This window comes from Silene latifolia, chromosome 6 (genome assembly GCF_048544455.1).
Source record: "Silene latifolia isolate original U9 population chromosome 6, ASM4854445v1, whole genome shotgun sequence".
NCBI classification, from domain to species: domain Eukaryota; kingdom Viridiplantae; phylum Streptophyta; class Magnoliopsida; order Caryophyllales; family Caryophyllaceae; genus Silene; species Silene latifolia.
In genome coordinates, this window is record NC_133531.1 from 4,687,502 (window position 1) to 4,702,530 (window position 15,029).

Consider the following 15,029-nt stretch of genomic DNA (forward strand, 5'->3'; position numbering starts at 1 on the left):
ATAGTTGATACTTAACATAGATCTTGAAAGTTGAATCAATAAGCTACCTCATATTCAAGTACTTAACACTTAACAGATTTACACAACAGACACCAAATCAAGAGGAAATTTCTGCAACTTGCGAGAGACTATTGAACTCAACAACTTCTATACACTAACATGAGGAAACACCGAATTCACCCACCACAGGGCACAGGCGACAGTACGATATGACACTACCCAAGCAAAACCGAAGCACCATTAAGATAGAAACCAGGGGGACAAAACAAGTTTGAATTATGTCGATTTCATTTTGATTTCGTTTTGAAGCCGCTACATCAAATATTCCGGAACTTACACACAGAACCTAACATAAACTAAGATCAAACATTAAATCAATAAGCAACTGAACATTTCATTAATACGAAAAATCTCGGTATTGTTCAAGAGAAATGCACCTCAAGCATCAAGTTCCATAGCTTGGGCAGCTTTAGCTTTCGCCGTTGCCGACAATTTCGTCTTCAATTTCTTCTTCCCTACCACAAAATTTCTCTTTTTCTTTTTATCACTCCCATCAACCTTCAATCACAAAAATTACACTCACTTCAGAATCAACAAATTAACCAATCCAACACATAATTACACTCCAAAAAAAACCCTAATTTCCACACACACATAGACACAATACAATCTATGAAATTAATCAAATCAATTAACAACAAATTAAGCAGAAGATTGAATTTTTACCTTCATTTTGTTCTTCTTAGCATGAAGCTTCATCGTTTTCTTCTCTTTTTCTTGCTTTTCCCCTAAAAAAACCCAGATTTTTTTTAAAAAATTATAATTGAGACAGTAATAAAGAAATTAAATTAGAAAGAAAGAGACGAACTTTGAAGTTCGAATTCGTGTAATTTTCTTCGAGTAGAAAGCTTGTTCTTCTTCGACATGATTGCAGATTGAAATCTTCGGCTTGAGGATTAAACCCTAATTGTCGCGTACAAAACCCTAAATTCCCAATTTGATTGATGGATTGTATTTGTGAAGTAACCTCCAGTGGTCAAAAGTTGACTATTTGTCATTCATTAAAGAGCCCACCTACTCAATCCTTTGGCCCAAAACTCTCGAATTGGATCGGACCCACTTGTCTCAAGTCAAGTGTATAAGCTTGTGAATTCTTTACGTTTTATAGTTTTATTTTCGTTTTCTTTTTTCTTTTGACAAAATCTAAGGTATTAAACAAGTAATTTTTTTTATAAGGTAAGAAAACTAAATTGATTATCTGAAATATGACTAACATGTTTCATTCTTTCGAATGAGAGAGGTAAATTGAAGTCATTGGCTTTCAAATCACCTCGAAAGAGTTGGACATGAATGTCCAATAGAAGCCATGAAGTTAGCAACATTGTTGGCTTCTACAAAATCTAAGGTATTAAACAAGTATTGTTACTTTTACATTGTCTCTTCTACTTTGTAGAGTTCGTTTGTACATGCGTTTTGCGAGGGTTATTTCTGTTTGTAAAAATATGGTTAATGACGAAATGCAAACAATTTAATGATACATACACTCATAATGGCTTGTTATACTCCATTTAGTTTGCTATTGACTTGTGCAAAGGAAACAAGTCAAAATTATATCACAAATGTGAAATGTGTGTGACAAACTTTATTACAAGTCTATGTCGCGGCTTTTAATATCATTCTATACATATTACGAGAAGTATACTAACAAGATGCATATGTATGTGAATGAAGTTGTTGCAAAACGTGCGAATTTTTGTTATGAGAAACATGAAATTGATAATCGAGACAATCTCATTCAATGCATTGTAAACAAGATAACGAGAGCATGGGCGTAAATATATTACATTATTACTTCGAGTTGGATCTCCGAAGTCCTTGATTCTTAAACAAATGATGTTATAATTCATCTCATCCAAACCAAAAGGTAACCGTTGTTTTATCACATCTGACGAGACACGTTTTGCAACGTGAATATCTTTAGTTACACATTATTAAACATTATAAAAATTTGATATTCTTATAACATTTATGACGATAATCAAACAAGATCTCACATGACTATATTTTGTCATATAGATTAAGAATAATATCAAAGATTCACTACGACCATGAATAGTGTCAAAAAGCAAGTGTTACCTTTGGGTTGTATGGGAGGGAGTATTTAATAACAACAACACAGAGTCATATATTGATCCTACTTTTCTAAAACGTCTAATTGTGCTAACAAGGGTATATAAACTTCACCCTTAAATTTAAATTTATTTTTATTAAAAATCACGACTCGAGTCCTAAAGCAGAGTAAAATTACCACGATTCTAAATATGTATACAACAAACTAATTAAAACCGTTACACACTTAAATAATTACACTCTATAAAACCGTCTTACTCTATAAAACCCCGTCGTACTAATGAAGCACTCCATCTAAATTACCGACGCCGCATTATAATTCAACGCGCAAATTATAACGACTACAGCCACCCCTACAGTCTTGTACGTGTGGGCTAGAGAGAGAGAGAGAGAATTCATTGAATTCAAGTTAAGGAACATATCCATGTTATGATAAATGTTAAAAATGGCATACCATCCAACAAACTATATCATATAAAATTTGTCATATGAACATGAAACAAATAACTGATTGATTTGTTATAATTATAAAGAGAGAGACAACAATAAATAATAGTACACTACTTCATTTAATCATTACTATTGTATGACTACCATTTTGACTGCCTTTTCCCATTCATATTCCTTACATTTTTCCATTTTCTTCAACAAAATTTAGTCACATTTTTTTGATTTCTAAGTTCTAGAAGTGGGTTTGATTTTAATTTGGGAATTCGTTGACCCAGTTGACTGATCTGATCTAATTTAGTAGCGGAGTCCGGATTTGAACTTTGAAGCGGAAAATTTCAGCAGGGCTGACCGGTAATAGTATAAGGTAAACTTGAAAAAACTTTGAAATTTCTAACTTCCAGCCTGCTAGCCGTCCCCTAACTTTGCCACTGGATCTTGTTGTTCATTATATAAGGTTAAGTATAGGAGTAAATGGTAGTTTAGCTTTGAAGATTGTTGATTTTCTATGATTTACTTGTTTAATTAATTACCAAGTTAGGTTTAGTACTTTAAATGATTTATATGTAAAAAGGTGAGGTTTTTGATAGAAAGGTATGTGATTTATTGTGTTTTTAGGTGATTTTTTGGCATTAATTTATCTGGGTATGTGAAATATGGATCTGGGTGTTTAGTATTTTAATGAAAGTTTCATGCTTTTTAGGGTTCTGGAAACTTGAGCAGCATATATATATAGTATATATATAGCCTGGAAGAGACTGCTGCTTTGTTTGTTCAAAAGGTGAGTTGATTAATTGCTGTACTTCAATTTGTGGTTATGGCAAAAGTTATATGCTCTGGGTGTTTATTCTGAATTTGTTGGATATGTACTCATGTACTGTTTTATTTTTTTTTGTTGAATTTTAGTGTTTTTTCCTTACTTTGATCTATTAATGCTGACTTTCTTAGCTTAGTGAAGGTTTTGATGTGATGGATCAATTTGCAACAATTGGCCTACATCCGACTTCCCCTTACCCCGCGATTTGCGGGTGCCATTGAGGCAGTGGGGTAATGTTGTTGAATGGATAAATATAGTAATCTGCTTTGTGCATTTAATCTGAATTTGTTGGATATGTACTTTTTTATTTTGTTAAATTTTAGTGTTTTTTCTTTAGCTGTGATCTATTTAATGCTGATTTTCTTGGCTTAGTGGAATTGTTGATGTGATAGATCAATATACAACAATTTGCGTACATCCTACTCCCCCTTACCCTGCAATTTGCGGGAGCCATTGAGGCACTGGCGTGATGTTGTTGTTGTTGTTGAATGGATAAATATAGTAGTAACACACTGCTTTAGTTTGATCTGTTTGGTTTCCTTATTTATGCCATATTAATGTTTAATTCAGTTGGGAGATAATTGACTACTGATTATAGAAAGATATCACTTTAAAAGCTGTATATGATCTCCTTGCAATATTAGTCCTTTCTTTTATTTATCGGATTAGTAAGGGCGGAATTAAATTGAAGTGGGTGTTTTTGGTCAGGTTGCTGCATAGTGCATATTCATTCATGTGTGGACTCTCTTGTCACTGCAGGATTTGGGGCAGTTAAATTGTTTACCGTAGACAATGGGATCCCTGGCATCCAAACTCGCTCCGTGTTGTCTGGGTTCACCTAATAAGACGGCAGTGCTTGAGCCTCTTGATGTTGGTGAGTATATCACTGTTATAGTCATTCAATAATAGGTCAATCCATGAATTGTTTACGGGTGGCCCTAGGATAACGTATAACAATTTGTTTTGCGTGTTTCCCCCAAATTTTGGTTTTGAAAATTTTGGAAGATATAGTTTTTATGAATTGGGGCCCCATTAAAAGAAAAATTATGGATGCGTCACTGATCATGGTGGTGTGTGTGTGCAGGAAATGAAGAGGAAAATGGGGTTGGCTTATCAACATTTAGAGAATTCACACATGAGCAGCTTAAAAATGCCACATCAGGCTTTGCTGTGGAGAACATTGTGTCTGAGCATGGTGAAAAGGCTCCAAATGTTGTTTACAAAGGGAAATTAGAAAACCAGACGAGGATTGTTGTCAAACGTTTCAATAGATCTGCATGGCCTGATGCTCGCCAGTTCCTGGTAAATGCCTATCTGTTGTTCCTTCTCTTGAAGTTCTTTGCAATGTTCTTTTTTGTGCTTTATATGTAGGTGTTCAATTCTCAATACTCTTCTTAGCCATGTGTTGTACGGATGTGCTCTCGAGTCTCTAGTCTTCATTTACCCTAAAAGAAATCTCATTATCTTCCAAGCTACTTGGATATATCTTGTTTCTCAGTTACCCTGCACTTTTTCATCATAGACTGCAGCTATTGGTTATGGAAAATTACTAGCGGTGAGATGCCGTGATAAATGGTAGTATCCTCGTATGGTTTCAAAAATGTAATTGACTGCTGGCTTCGTAGATACTGGTTTCGTAGCAATGGTAAAATCCTCATGGTCCTATGTAAAGGGTAACTATAGGTGAAGAAGTTGTCGCCATGGTATTGAACCATGGTGGCGACAAGGTTGTGATCGCTTTGGAGAGGTTTGGAAGATCACCTCTATTGCATTTTGAGGCTGCCTCTACCGCATTTCGAAAGGTTATACCGCTACAGTTGTTTCCACTGTTATGACTGAAAGTCTGAAAAACTGATATTTAATATCATGGTCGTCGCTTAATTTTCTTAGGCTTGCAATTTCACTCTGCTAATAATCTAACCATTAATTAATCTATTCAAGAACAAGTTTTTTTACCTAACCATAGCCTTTATACAAGTTGTTCTAGGTGTAAGGCTTTATGTTGATGATGATGATGTTTTTCTTTTCTACATATGGTAAAGGTTATTTATTTCGATTAGAGAAATATTATGATGGACAACCTTCTTTATAACCAAATTATGGCTTTTCTACCTGTCTTTGAAAGTAATGGTTGAATCCCAAGGTGTTTACTTCCTCAGTCCGGACTTTCCTAGATCATTTTTCTTGGTTGAGATCTGTGTTACTCAGACACGCCGTGTCCGACACGTGTCGGCGTGCCGGACACGGCTATTTGGGGTGAATTTTCCTGTTTTGTGGTCTAAATTGAAGTGTCGAAGTGTCGTGTCGTGTCGGACACCGACACGTGTCTGACACGCGACACGGCAGTTAAGTGGAGTGTCGGAGTAACACAGGTTGAGATTGGAAAGACCTTTATCCGACCTATATTGTTTGCCCAACTTAAGTGAAAATATGTCTATTTATGCCTTTATTAATTGTTGTTTTGTATACATTAAGGTGGCTGTAGTTCTTTGATCTCCGAGCTTTTAAACCGTAAATGTTCATTGTAGTCCAGAAAAGTAAGTGATTTTAATATGACTTCTTATGCAACGAACTGAGTATAAGCAGGAGTTGGGCAATTAGTGGAATGTAGGAGTATTTATCTTTGTCAAGTCTTTGTGTTGCTTTCTTAGTTAAGGAATTTAGAGATCTCATTCCTGTTAAATAACGCTTCTTTCTTAAAATTAGGAAGAGGCGCGGTCCGTTGGCCAGCTTCGGAACCCAAAGTTGGCAAATCTGTTAGGATGTTGCTGTGAAAATGACGAGAGGCTGCTTGTGGCTGAGTACATGCCTAACAACACCCTTGCAAAACATCTTTTCCATTGTAAGTTTTTAGTTTGTGCACCCTCCATTCATTTGGATTCACCACATTTGCAATTATAGAAGTTTTAAGGGGCAAGTGTGAAGATAGACAATGGTACCCACATACGTTTGATGCTAGGGTATTTTGGTCCGTTTTACCGTAATATTTAACCCAAATGTGGAAATGTAGTGAAAGGGTTTGAAATTTGAATGACCCAAGAAGAAAACTATAGTTGATTCAAATGAGTGAAAGGAGTCTTGTTATTAATACTTCCAAGGTTTCCGTGGATCGTGGTTTGACAACCAGGCTAGAAGTCATCTGGCCTTTGTAGTTTGGACTACTCTTTTCTCCCCTAACGAGCATATTTTTCGCGCTTTAAAGTCACTGTAGTCTGTCGGCACTCGGCTTTTCAAAAGCTTGACAATGGCATGACTGTTATTTTGAACTGCTGATCCCCCCGTCATGCTCTTACATTTGTGGCATAAGTTATTTCACCTTGACGAATACACACGGTTACTTTTATAGGGGATGCTCAGCCAATGAAATGGGCAATGCGGTTGAGGGTTGTCCTACATCTTGCACAAGCTCTAGAGTATTGTACAAGCAGAGGACGCGCCCTTTATCATGACCTGAATGCGTACAGAATTTTGTTCGATGGGGTAAGCAAATAATAAGCTCTAGTTCAAAAAAAAAAATGTTCAACATCTAGCTACTGATATTGTGTCTCTCTAAATTCATTCTCGAATACAGGATAGCAATCCCAGACTTTCTTGTTTTGGACTGATGAAAAACAGTAGAGATGGCAAAAGTTACAGTACAAATCTTGCATTTACCCCTCCCGAGTATTTGCGAACTGGTGAGTCTCCCTTCTGTATTACATAATTGTCGGGAATATTAGATCATTTCTTGCCACTATTTTGGGTACATTGATTGTGTGCTTAGCTTATTTTGTTGTAGATATTATTCTTCTCTAATATTTTTGTACACTGCCAAAGTTGGCTGGTGTGAGTGGTAAGGGTTCTCATCTCTTAAACAAGTGGTCAGGGGTTCGATTCCTAACTCTTGCGAATGAAAAAGCCAAACTTGGGAGGGGTCAACCCATTAAATAGCCTTCAGTATCCCGAAGGAGATTGCCCCAACTGTCAGTAGGGATACTCCTGGTTAACACAAAAAAAATAAAAAATTTCTACTCTAAACATAATGTAGCAAACTCTTGGCTACAGTGCTGGAACGAAGGGTTAGGAAACTGAGATAAACTTGATATGTTTGCGAATTTGGATTGATATTAGTAGTAGCACATACATATCGAAAAGATAGTACGAGTCTGTATCTTAGAGGTTGCTAATTCTCAATGATTACTATGTTCTCTTCGATGGTTGCAGGTCGAATAACACCAGCAAGTGTCATATTTAGCTTTGGAACTCTGTTGCTTGACCTTATTAGCGGAAAGCATATTCCCCCGAGTCATGTAAGTATGAGTACCCACTTTCCTTCACACTGTCAGTGTTAAGTGCTATCCCAGGTCTCAAATTGAACTGTGTTTCTAATTACTACAATCTCGTATAACTATATGCTGCGACATTGACTTAACTCCGATATATTCTTGAAAAAAATTTGATTATTTCTATGTTCCGAACATTTTCACAAGCAAATGGTTGATACCTACTAGATGCATATGGTTTTACATTTTAGCTTTTTCTACACAATCCATTTAATTGATTACTGGGAGTATAATAATGCGTGTCTCTGACATTGTGATTATGTGTAGGCCCTAGACTTGATACGGGATAGGAATCTTCAGATGCTTACCGATTCTTGTTTGGAAGGACAATTCTCCAATGATGATGGTACTGAGTTAGTTCGCCTTGCTTCCCGGTGTTTAAATTATGAACCACAAGAACGACCAAATACAAGATCACTAATTGCTGCATTGACCCCTCTTCAAAAGGAAACTGAGGTTAGTCGGTCAGTCGGTCTCCATTTCTGTAATTGGAATCCTTTTTGTATCTGAATTCCAGAATTAAAATTTGCGAAGATTATGAGATGATTAAACCAAACCTTTGTATATAGACATTTCTCCATTACTTGTGAATTCTACTTTAGATTTTAGCAAGTAACCTTTGCTTGTGCAGGTTCCGTCTCATGTTTTGATGGGAATCCCACATAGTGCTTCATCCTTACCTCTATCGGCTATTGGTGAAGCATGTTCAAGAAGGGACTTGACTGCCATTCATGAAATTTTGGAAGCAATTGGATATAAAGATGACGACGGTGTGACAAACGAGGTAATGTATATGCTTTTTGACTTCCTTTTACTTTACACTTAAATGTTGTTTAATTTGTTGCTCTTGGACATTAACTCAGGATTAAAAAGTTTTTGCCTGTTTTATTTGATGCATTGTGCCGAAAAATAACCAAATGTTGATAAATAATCTATTCAAAGTATTCGGATTTGTATTTTCATGTAAAAAAAGATGCTATCATGGAGTACAACTTTTGCTTCTTTCGTTTGTCGTTCTCACACGTTGAGACTTGAGACAATCTTATTGACCTTACATCTCTTAAACTAACGAGTTAAGATAAAAACACACTAGGTTGGATTTTTACGAATTTTGTCAAAATGTATATTTTTTTTTATTTCCTGAAATTCTAAATCGTGACTTTCCTCGAAATATGAAAAAGTCATAATGAAACGAAGTTTCTATTTGCCTGGCTCTGCTGACGTACGTTGCTCGTTCCTATTTTTCGTTCCTATTAATGAATAATGATTAATGTTTCTTGCAGCTATCCTTTCAAATGTGGACTGACCAAATGCAGCAATCTTTGGATTCGAAGAAAAAAGGTGACAGTGCTTTTCGGCATAAAGATTTTATTTCTGCCGTGGAACGGTACACACAGGTTAGCAACTTCCCTTGCAAGTTCTGTGCATTATGTTTGTTTTTACTCCCAGATGCACATATCAGATTCACACCTTATCCTGAGTTATGTTATCATACCACATGCAGTTTATAGATGGCGGGATGGTCTCTCCGACAGTGCTAGCACGTCGAAGTCTGTCATATCTAATGAATGATATACCACAGAAAGCATTGGAAGATGCAATGCAGGTCCAAGTGATATCTCCTGTTTGGCACATTGCTTCTTATCTTCAGGCTTCCGCTCTTTTGGCTCTCGGGATGGAGAACGAAGCTCACAACGCCCTTCAAGAGGGTACGGCCCTTGAAGCTAAAAGAGACGGAACCCGTGGTAGATAACTTCAAGTCACATGAGGCAATTCAAGTATTTCATTTGAAGTTACTAAAGTCAAGAGAGATGGAAGTTGATTTAACCATTCTTTTGCCTTGAATTTCTTCGAGATTTGCAAGGCGTCATCATTGTTTTTAAAAAAAATTGTAATTTGTGTACAGTAAAATGTTGTTTGTGACATGTTTTTGTTCGAGGCGCATGTTTGAACAATCTAACACAGAAGTGTCAAAAACTCGGCTTTATTTATATATATATGGGAGTAAAAACATTGCTTCCGTCTTACAAGTGTTGAATAGTCGGCTTTATATGTATTGAGAGAAAAAACATTGCTTCCATTTGCTATCGAGTCTTAGCGTTGGTTTCTAGTTAGCTTGCGCGATTAGAAACTCCCAGATCTCCAGGATTCGAGTCACGTGGTCAGTGGCGGAGCCAGGATTTGAATCCAGCGAGGGTGAAATTTCGGACTAGCATATATAAAAATTTCTATAAAATTACGTTTGTAGTCTATTGACTTCTAAAACCCGATTTTAAAAACTAATTATAATTAATTTTGTGAGCCAACTAATTAGTAACAAAAATATAACATAAGATTTCAAATTACATTGTGTTTTAAATTTGTATAAAATAATCTTGTGCTAAGTGGTACGTGATGACCTAATTTATTTTTCATTAAATTATAAGTTTACAACCAATACATAAATTAAAAATAAAAATTGCATTTATACTTATAATTTACATATTTGATACACCCTCCGTCCCGGTCAATTGTTGTCCTTTTGTTTTGGCACAAAGACCAAGGAATGAGAAAAAGGCCAATAACTAAATAACAAGTGGAACAAATTGAATGAGAATGATCAAATTAATCATCAAGTTCATTCTTAAAATAGAAAGGACAACAAATGACTGAGACACCCAAAAATAGAAAAGGACAACAAATGACCGGGACAGAGGGAGTATTTGATTTGAAATTGGCAATATAGTCCAGATACAAATTACTCCAGCTTAAAAGCTCTGAAATTTTCCGTAAATGTCTTGACCTGCCAATTGCTTCTTGATTGTTTGATGGGATAATTCACGTGGTGCCCCTGAGGTTTGGCTTAATTCACGTGGTACCCCTGCGTTTAAGTTTGTGCACATGGTACCCCTCAACTTTCATTTTAGTGCACGATCTACCCTTTTTCATTACTTGTTGTCAAATATTAAACTACAAAGTAGGGTTATTGACTTGTTGACCTATTTTGGGGGAAAGTTTGTTGAAACCCAACAACCTTTTGAATATCCAACTAACTAAAATTTGTAACTAACTACAACTAACTAATATGACTTTCATCAAATACCCTTGAAGTTTAAGATTTGTGCACCAAATACCCTTGAGGTTTGAGAATTGTGCACGAAATGCCCCTGTTACCAGAAAGACCTCTAACGGCTAGAAAAGTAGCCGTTGGACTCTAGTTATTGCATATAAAGAGAGTTGATGTTAATATTTGGAGCAATGACTCTTACACACTACTACAAACACATTCCTACTATAATAATGCAATCATCATCTAATTCAAGATCTAATTCAAAAGGGGTGCAAATTGATAACAAAAATTGCCCTAAATGTAAGAAGAGATTCAACATAAGGTCATCTGGACCTTTGGCAAAGCAAATCCATCAAGATTGTACTACAAATGTGATGAATGTGAATGCTTTCAATGGTGCAAACCCAAAAATGAAGACATGAATGAGTTGGTTGGTGAGGAAGTGCACAAGTTCATGATGCTAATGCTATACAAGAGTTTAAGAAGAAATCAAGGAACAAACAACTATCATTTGTGACTTAAAAAGAGAAATTGTAGATTTATCTAAAAAGTTTCAATTGAGTTTGAAAATAGGGATAATAATGTATATGTTTTTAGTCTATATTATAATGAAATAAGTGTTCTAGCATTGTGATATAAAAAAAAAAAAAAAGATTTCAGAAACCTAAAACAAATTCCATGCATTATATTACCTCATTGGCATCCAAGCATCCAAAAGTTTAACCCAAAAACTTACATGATTCATCTAGTTCAACAACTAACAGCCAACTTACTAACAACCAACTTATCTAAACAGACTTGCCAATTCTTATCCAAGAGTTACCATTTATCCGACCCAAAAATGAGTAGTTAGAAGTTGGAATTGACATTACAAACACAGTTATAATGTCAATTACAACTCCTACAAAAAGTCAAGTTAAATCCAATGTTTTCAGCAACTAAAATAAAATGTTACCACATTAACTTCTAAATCAGATTGGAGGTTGATTTGTTGAAGTTGAAGCACCATCAGTCCTTCTCTTCTTTGCTGTTGGACCACCTTGGCATGATCTTGCATTGTGGCCTATTGTCTTGCAAATAGAACATCTGATGATGGTGGACCTGCTGCCTCTTTTTTTCTTTTTCTCATCAGGCTTCCTCTTTCTTTGTCTAGCTGGCCTTCCTGCTGATCTTTCTTGTAGTGGTGGTTGGATCATAGGAAACTGAAATTCAGGCCACTGATCCTTATCAGGCATAGGGTGCATGATATTGCTATAAGTTAACTTATAGCACATCCCAGAGAAGTAGCCATTCAAATATTGCATTGGTTCTTCTTTGTTGTGATAGATGACCCTACATGCATGCTTACATGGTATCCCAGTCACCTGCCATGCCCCACACAAACATGTTTCATTCTTCAAATTTACAGGAAAGGCAGTTGTGGTACCTTCAACCACCTCAAATTCTCCACCTCCAGCTTTTATCACTCTACAATGCCTTGAGTCTGAACAATTAGACTCAATAATACCCTTTGCATATGGGTCAACCTGTCAGTGTAAGGGGAATGCCATGTAATAAGTGCCCATGAACCAGGGTTGGTCTGTTTGATCATCTCAGCATAAGCAGGCAGAAAATTATAACTTTCCTCATGTCCCCCAAACACCTTCTTAACAACTACACTTCCGACCTTGTACATTGTCCTCTTTTTCACAGTAATCCCAAACTTACCCATTAACAAGTCTGTTATGCCCTGAACTGGCATACCAGGATTTGCAGTCAATTCATCTTCTAATTTAGAAGCCATCCATTCAGTTGTTGCCATAGGATTGCACTTCAGAAAATGGCATTGGATATGTTCACCACTAATTGTCTTGATTGCCCAAGTTAGTTTATCAGGGATTATGGACACATGTATCTTCCAAGTACAATGTTCTCCACTACACTCAGCTGTGTACCTCACCTTATCAGATTTGCTGACTATAACATTGAACCCTTCTTGAATGCAGTAATCAGAGAGCACTGACACAAAGTCACTCTTGGTTTGGAACAGTAACCAGGGCCTCAACTTAATCTCACCCCACCTTTCAGGTACATACATCTTACCATTCTTGTATGCCTTATCCAAAGTAACTGCCTCATCCCCTTCCTTTACTTCATTAACTGTCTTATCAAATGGATGCATTTTATCCCCTTCCACTGTTTTATCAAATGGATCCTTGCTACACTCAGATGATTGCTCATCCTCAGTACTATCTTCATCTTCTTCACTCTCTTCATCAGAGGCAGAATAGTCATCATCAAATTCCTCACTCTCTTCACCTTCATCCTCATCCAAACCCAAATTTATTGGCTCACCCCTTCTCTTACCCCTTCCTGTCCTTATCTCAGTTGCCTCAGCATCACTTTCAGGAGTAGTTGACTTAGATTTTGGAGTATAAATACCTTTTCTCTTAGCAGTTGATCTAGGAATTTTCTGCTTTGGGTTAGGCCTTTTTTTAAACAATTGAGACAAGTTTGGGGTACTATCAGGAGCATTTTGGTTTTCTGTGCTAAATCTATTAGCAGTTGGACAATTTTGGGTGAACTGACTTGCTGGAGTGTTTGCTTGAGTTTCAGGGACAGTTTCAGGTATGGTGGTGGTGGTTGGACTTTTAGGGATATTTTCAGGAATGGTGGTGGTGGTTGGACTTTTAGGGATAGTTTCAGGTATGGTGGTGGTGGTTGGACTTTTAGGAGTAGTTTGCTGAGAAGTTGGGTTGCTGTTTGTTTGAGGTTCAGAGTTATTCTTGTTTTGAGGTTCAGGATTGGTCTTTTTTGGGGGTTCATGGTTAGTCTTTTTTTGAGGTTCAGGGTTGGTCTTCTTTTGAGGTTCAGGGTTGGTGTTTCTTTGAGGTTCAGGGTTGCTGTTTTGTTTTGCTAGCTCAGCCAACTCTTGAGACTCAAAGACTCTAGTATAAACAGTCTCATTTGTCTCCACATCCACAAAGAGGCACTTCAATTGCCAAATGTTCAACTAACAAACCTTCACTCTCCACTCTGTTTTTCTCCATCCTTTCCTTTTCTTTTTTCTTCTGCATCTCCTTCCTCTGTTCTTCCATCATTCTTGCCTTTTTTATTTCAGCCACTAACCTAAACTCCTTAATTGGCTTATTTGTGTCCTCAATCCACACATCAATTGTCTCAAAGCTTTCATAATCCCAAAACATTTTCAGTAAATCCCCATCATCCTTAATGTTTACCTTAGCATCATTCCTTCCCCTATAATACATAGCATAGACAGAGGGCAATAAAACTTGTTGTTTCTCAGCAACAACCCCAAGATCGGCAATTACATCTAGTAATTGTATAAAATCCACATCATATATAGCATAATCAAATTTTTGCCCTTTGTAGTCACATTGCAACCAAAACGCAGCTTCCATCCTACCAAGATCAGCAATTATATCAAGCATTATTTAAATGCAGTCTAGTAAAACACTAACCCTAATTATTTTAAAACAAATTAATAATTGACAAAATCACTCCAAAATGGAAAGGGATAACAAAAGGGATAACAAAATCAGAAAAACAAACAAATACCCTAATTATTGAATTGCAATATTCATAAAACCACATCAAAAACCCTAATTAAGATTCACAAAACAACAATTATCTACATGCAAACAAAATCGTTTACATAAATCCTCATTTAGGAATGAGTTAATCACAAAACAAAGAGAAAAAAATTAAAAGACACAAATTTTAACCCGAAAAAAAAAATTAAGATGAAGATGGTTACCTGGAATACAATAGCAACGATTTAAGATGATAAAGGGTGTGATCAAAATGAAGAAGATTGATGAAAAATAAGAGCTGATTTGGGGTTTTTCGGGTTGATGTGATTGATTGTTGAGGTTTGTGGAGGATAATCGTCTAATGTATGGGGAAGTCAGAGAGGTTGTCCTTTTTTTTTATTTGTTTATGAGTGAAATGGGGGGAAAAGAAGTTAGGTTCATGGGAAAAGGGGGGAAAATAGGTTAGGTGTTCAGGGAGATGACGCCGTTATAACGGCAAGAAAAGTAAGGGTACTTCGTGCACTAAAATGAAAGTTGAGGGGTACCATGTGCACAAACTTAAACGCAGGGGTACCACGTGAATTAAGCCAAACCTTGGGGGCACCACGTGAATTATCCCTTGTTTGATTGTATTAACCATAGTTATATACTTTATTTTTTTAGTTTGGAAATAATGGTGATATTATAGACTTAAAATTTTTCTCTTATTCTCTCTTAACTGTTGTAACGTT

General features: G+C 36.3%; 2 protein-coding genes across 2 annotated transcripts; one reads left to right on the plus strand and one right to left on the minus strand.

Annotated features, from left to right (window-relative positions):
* Positions 1–259: 259 nt before the first annotated feature.
* LOC141586086 (uncharacterized) lies at positions 260–1,027 on the minus strand. The gene is made up of 3 exons (XM_074407210.1): positions 869–1,027; positions 727–788; positions 260–558 (listed from the first exon to the last, which is right to left on the minus strand). The coding sequence occupies exons 1-3, from the start codon at positions 924–926 to the stop codon at positions 439–441; spliced, it is 240 nt and encodes a 79-aa protein (XP_074263311.1). The 5' UTR covers positions 927–1,027; the 3' UTR covers positions 260–438.
* A 1,448-nt stretch (positions 1,028–2,475) lies between these two features.
* Positions 2,476–9,754, plus strand: LOC141586087 (serine/threonine-protein kinase BSK3-like). The gene is made up of 12 exons (XM_074407211.1): positions 2,476–2,944; positions 3,281–3,358; positions 4,154–4,268; positions 4,479–4,696; positions 6,101–6,236; positions 6,741–6,874; positions 6,966–7,071; positions 7,598–7,683; positions 7,984–8,172; positions 8,348–8,500; positions 9,000–9,113; positions 9,221–9,754. Exons 3-12 carry the CDS (start codon positions 4,187–4,189, stop codon positions 9,467–9,469), a joined length of 1,467 nt encoding a protein of 488 aa, XP_074263312.1. The 5' UTR covers positions 2,476–2,944; positions 3,281–3,358; positions 4,154–4,186; the 3' UTR covers positions 9,470–9,754.
* Positions 9,755–15,029: the final 5,275 nt, after the last annotated feature.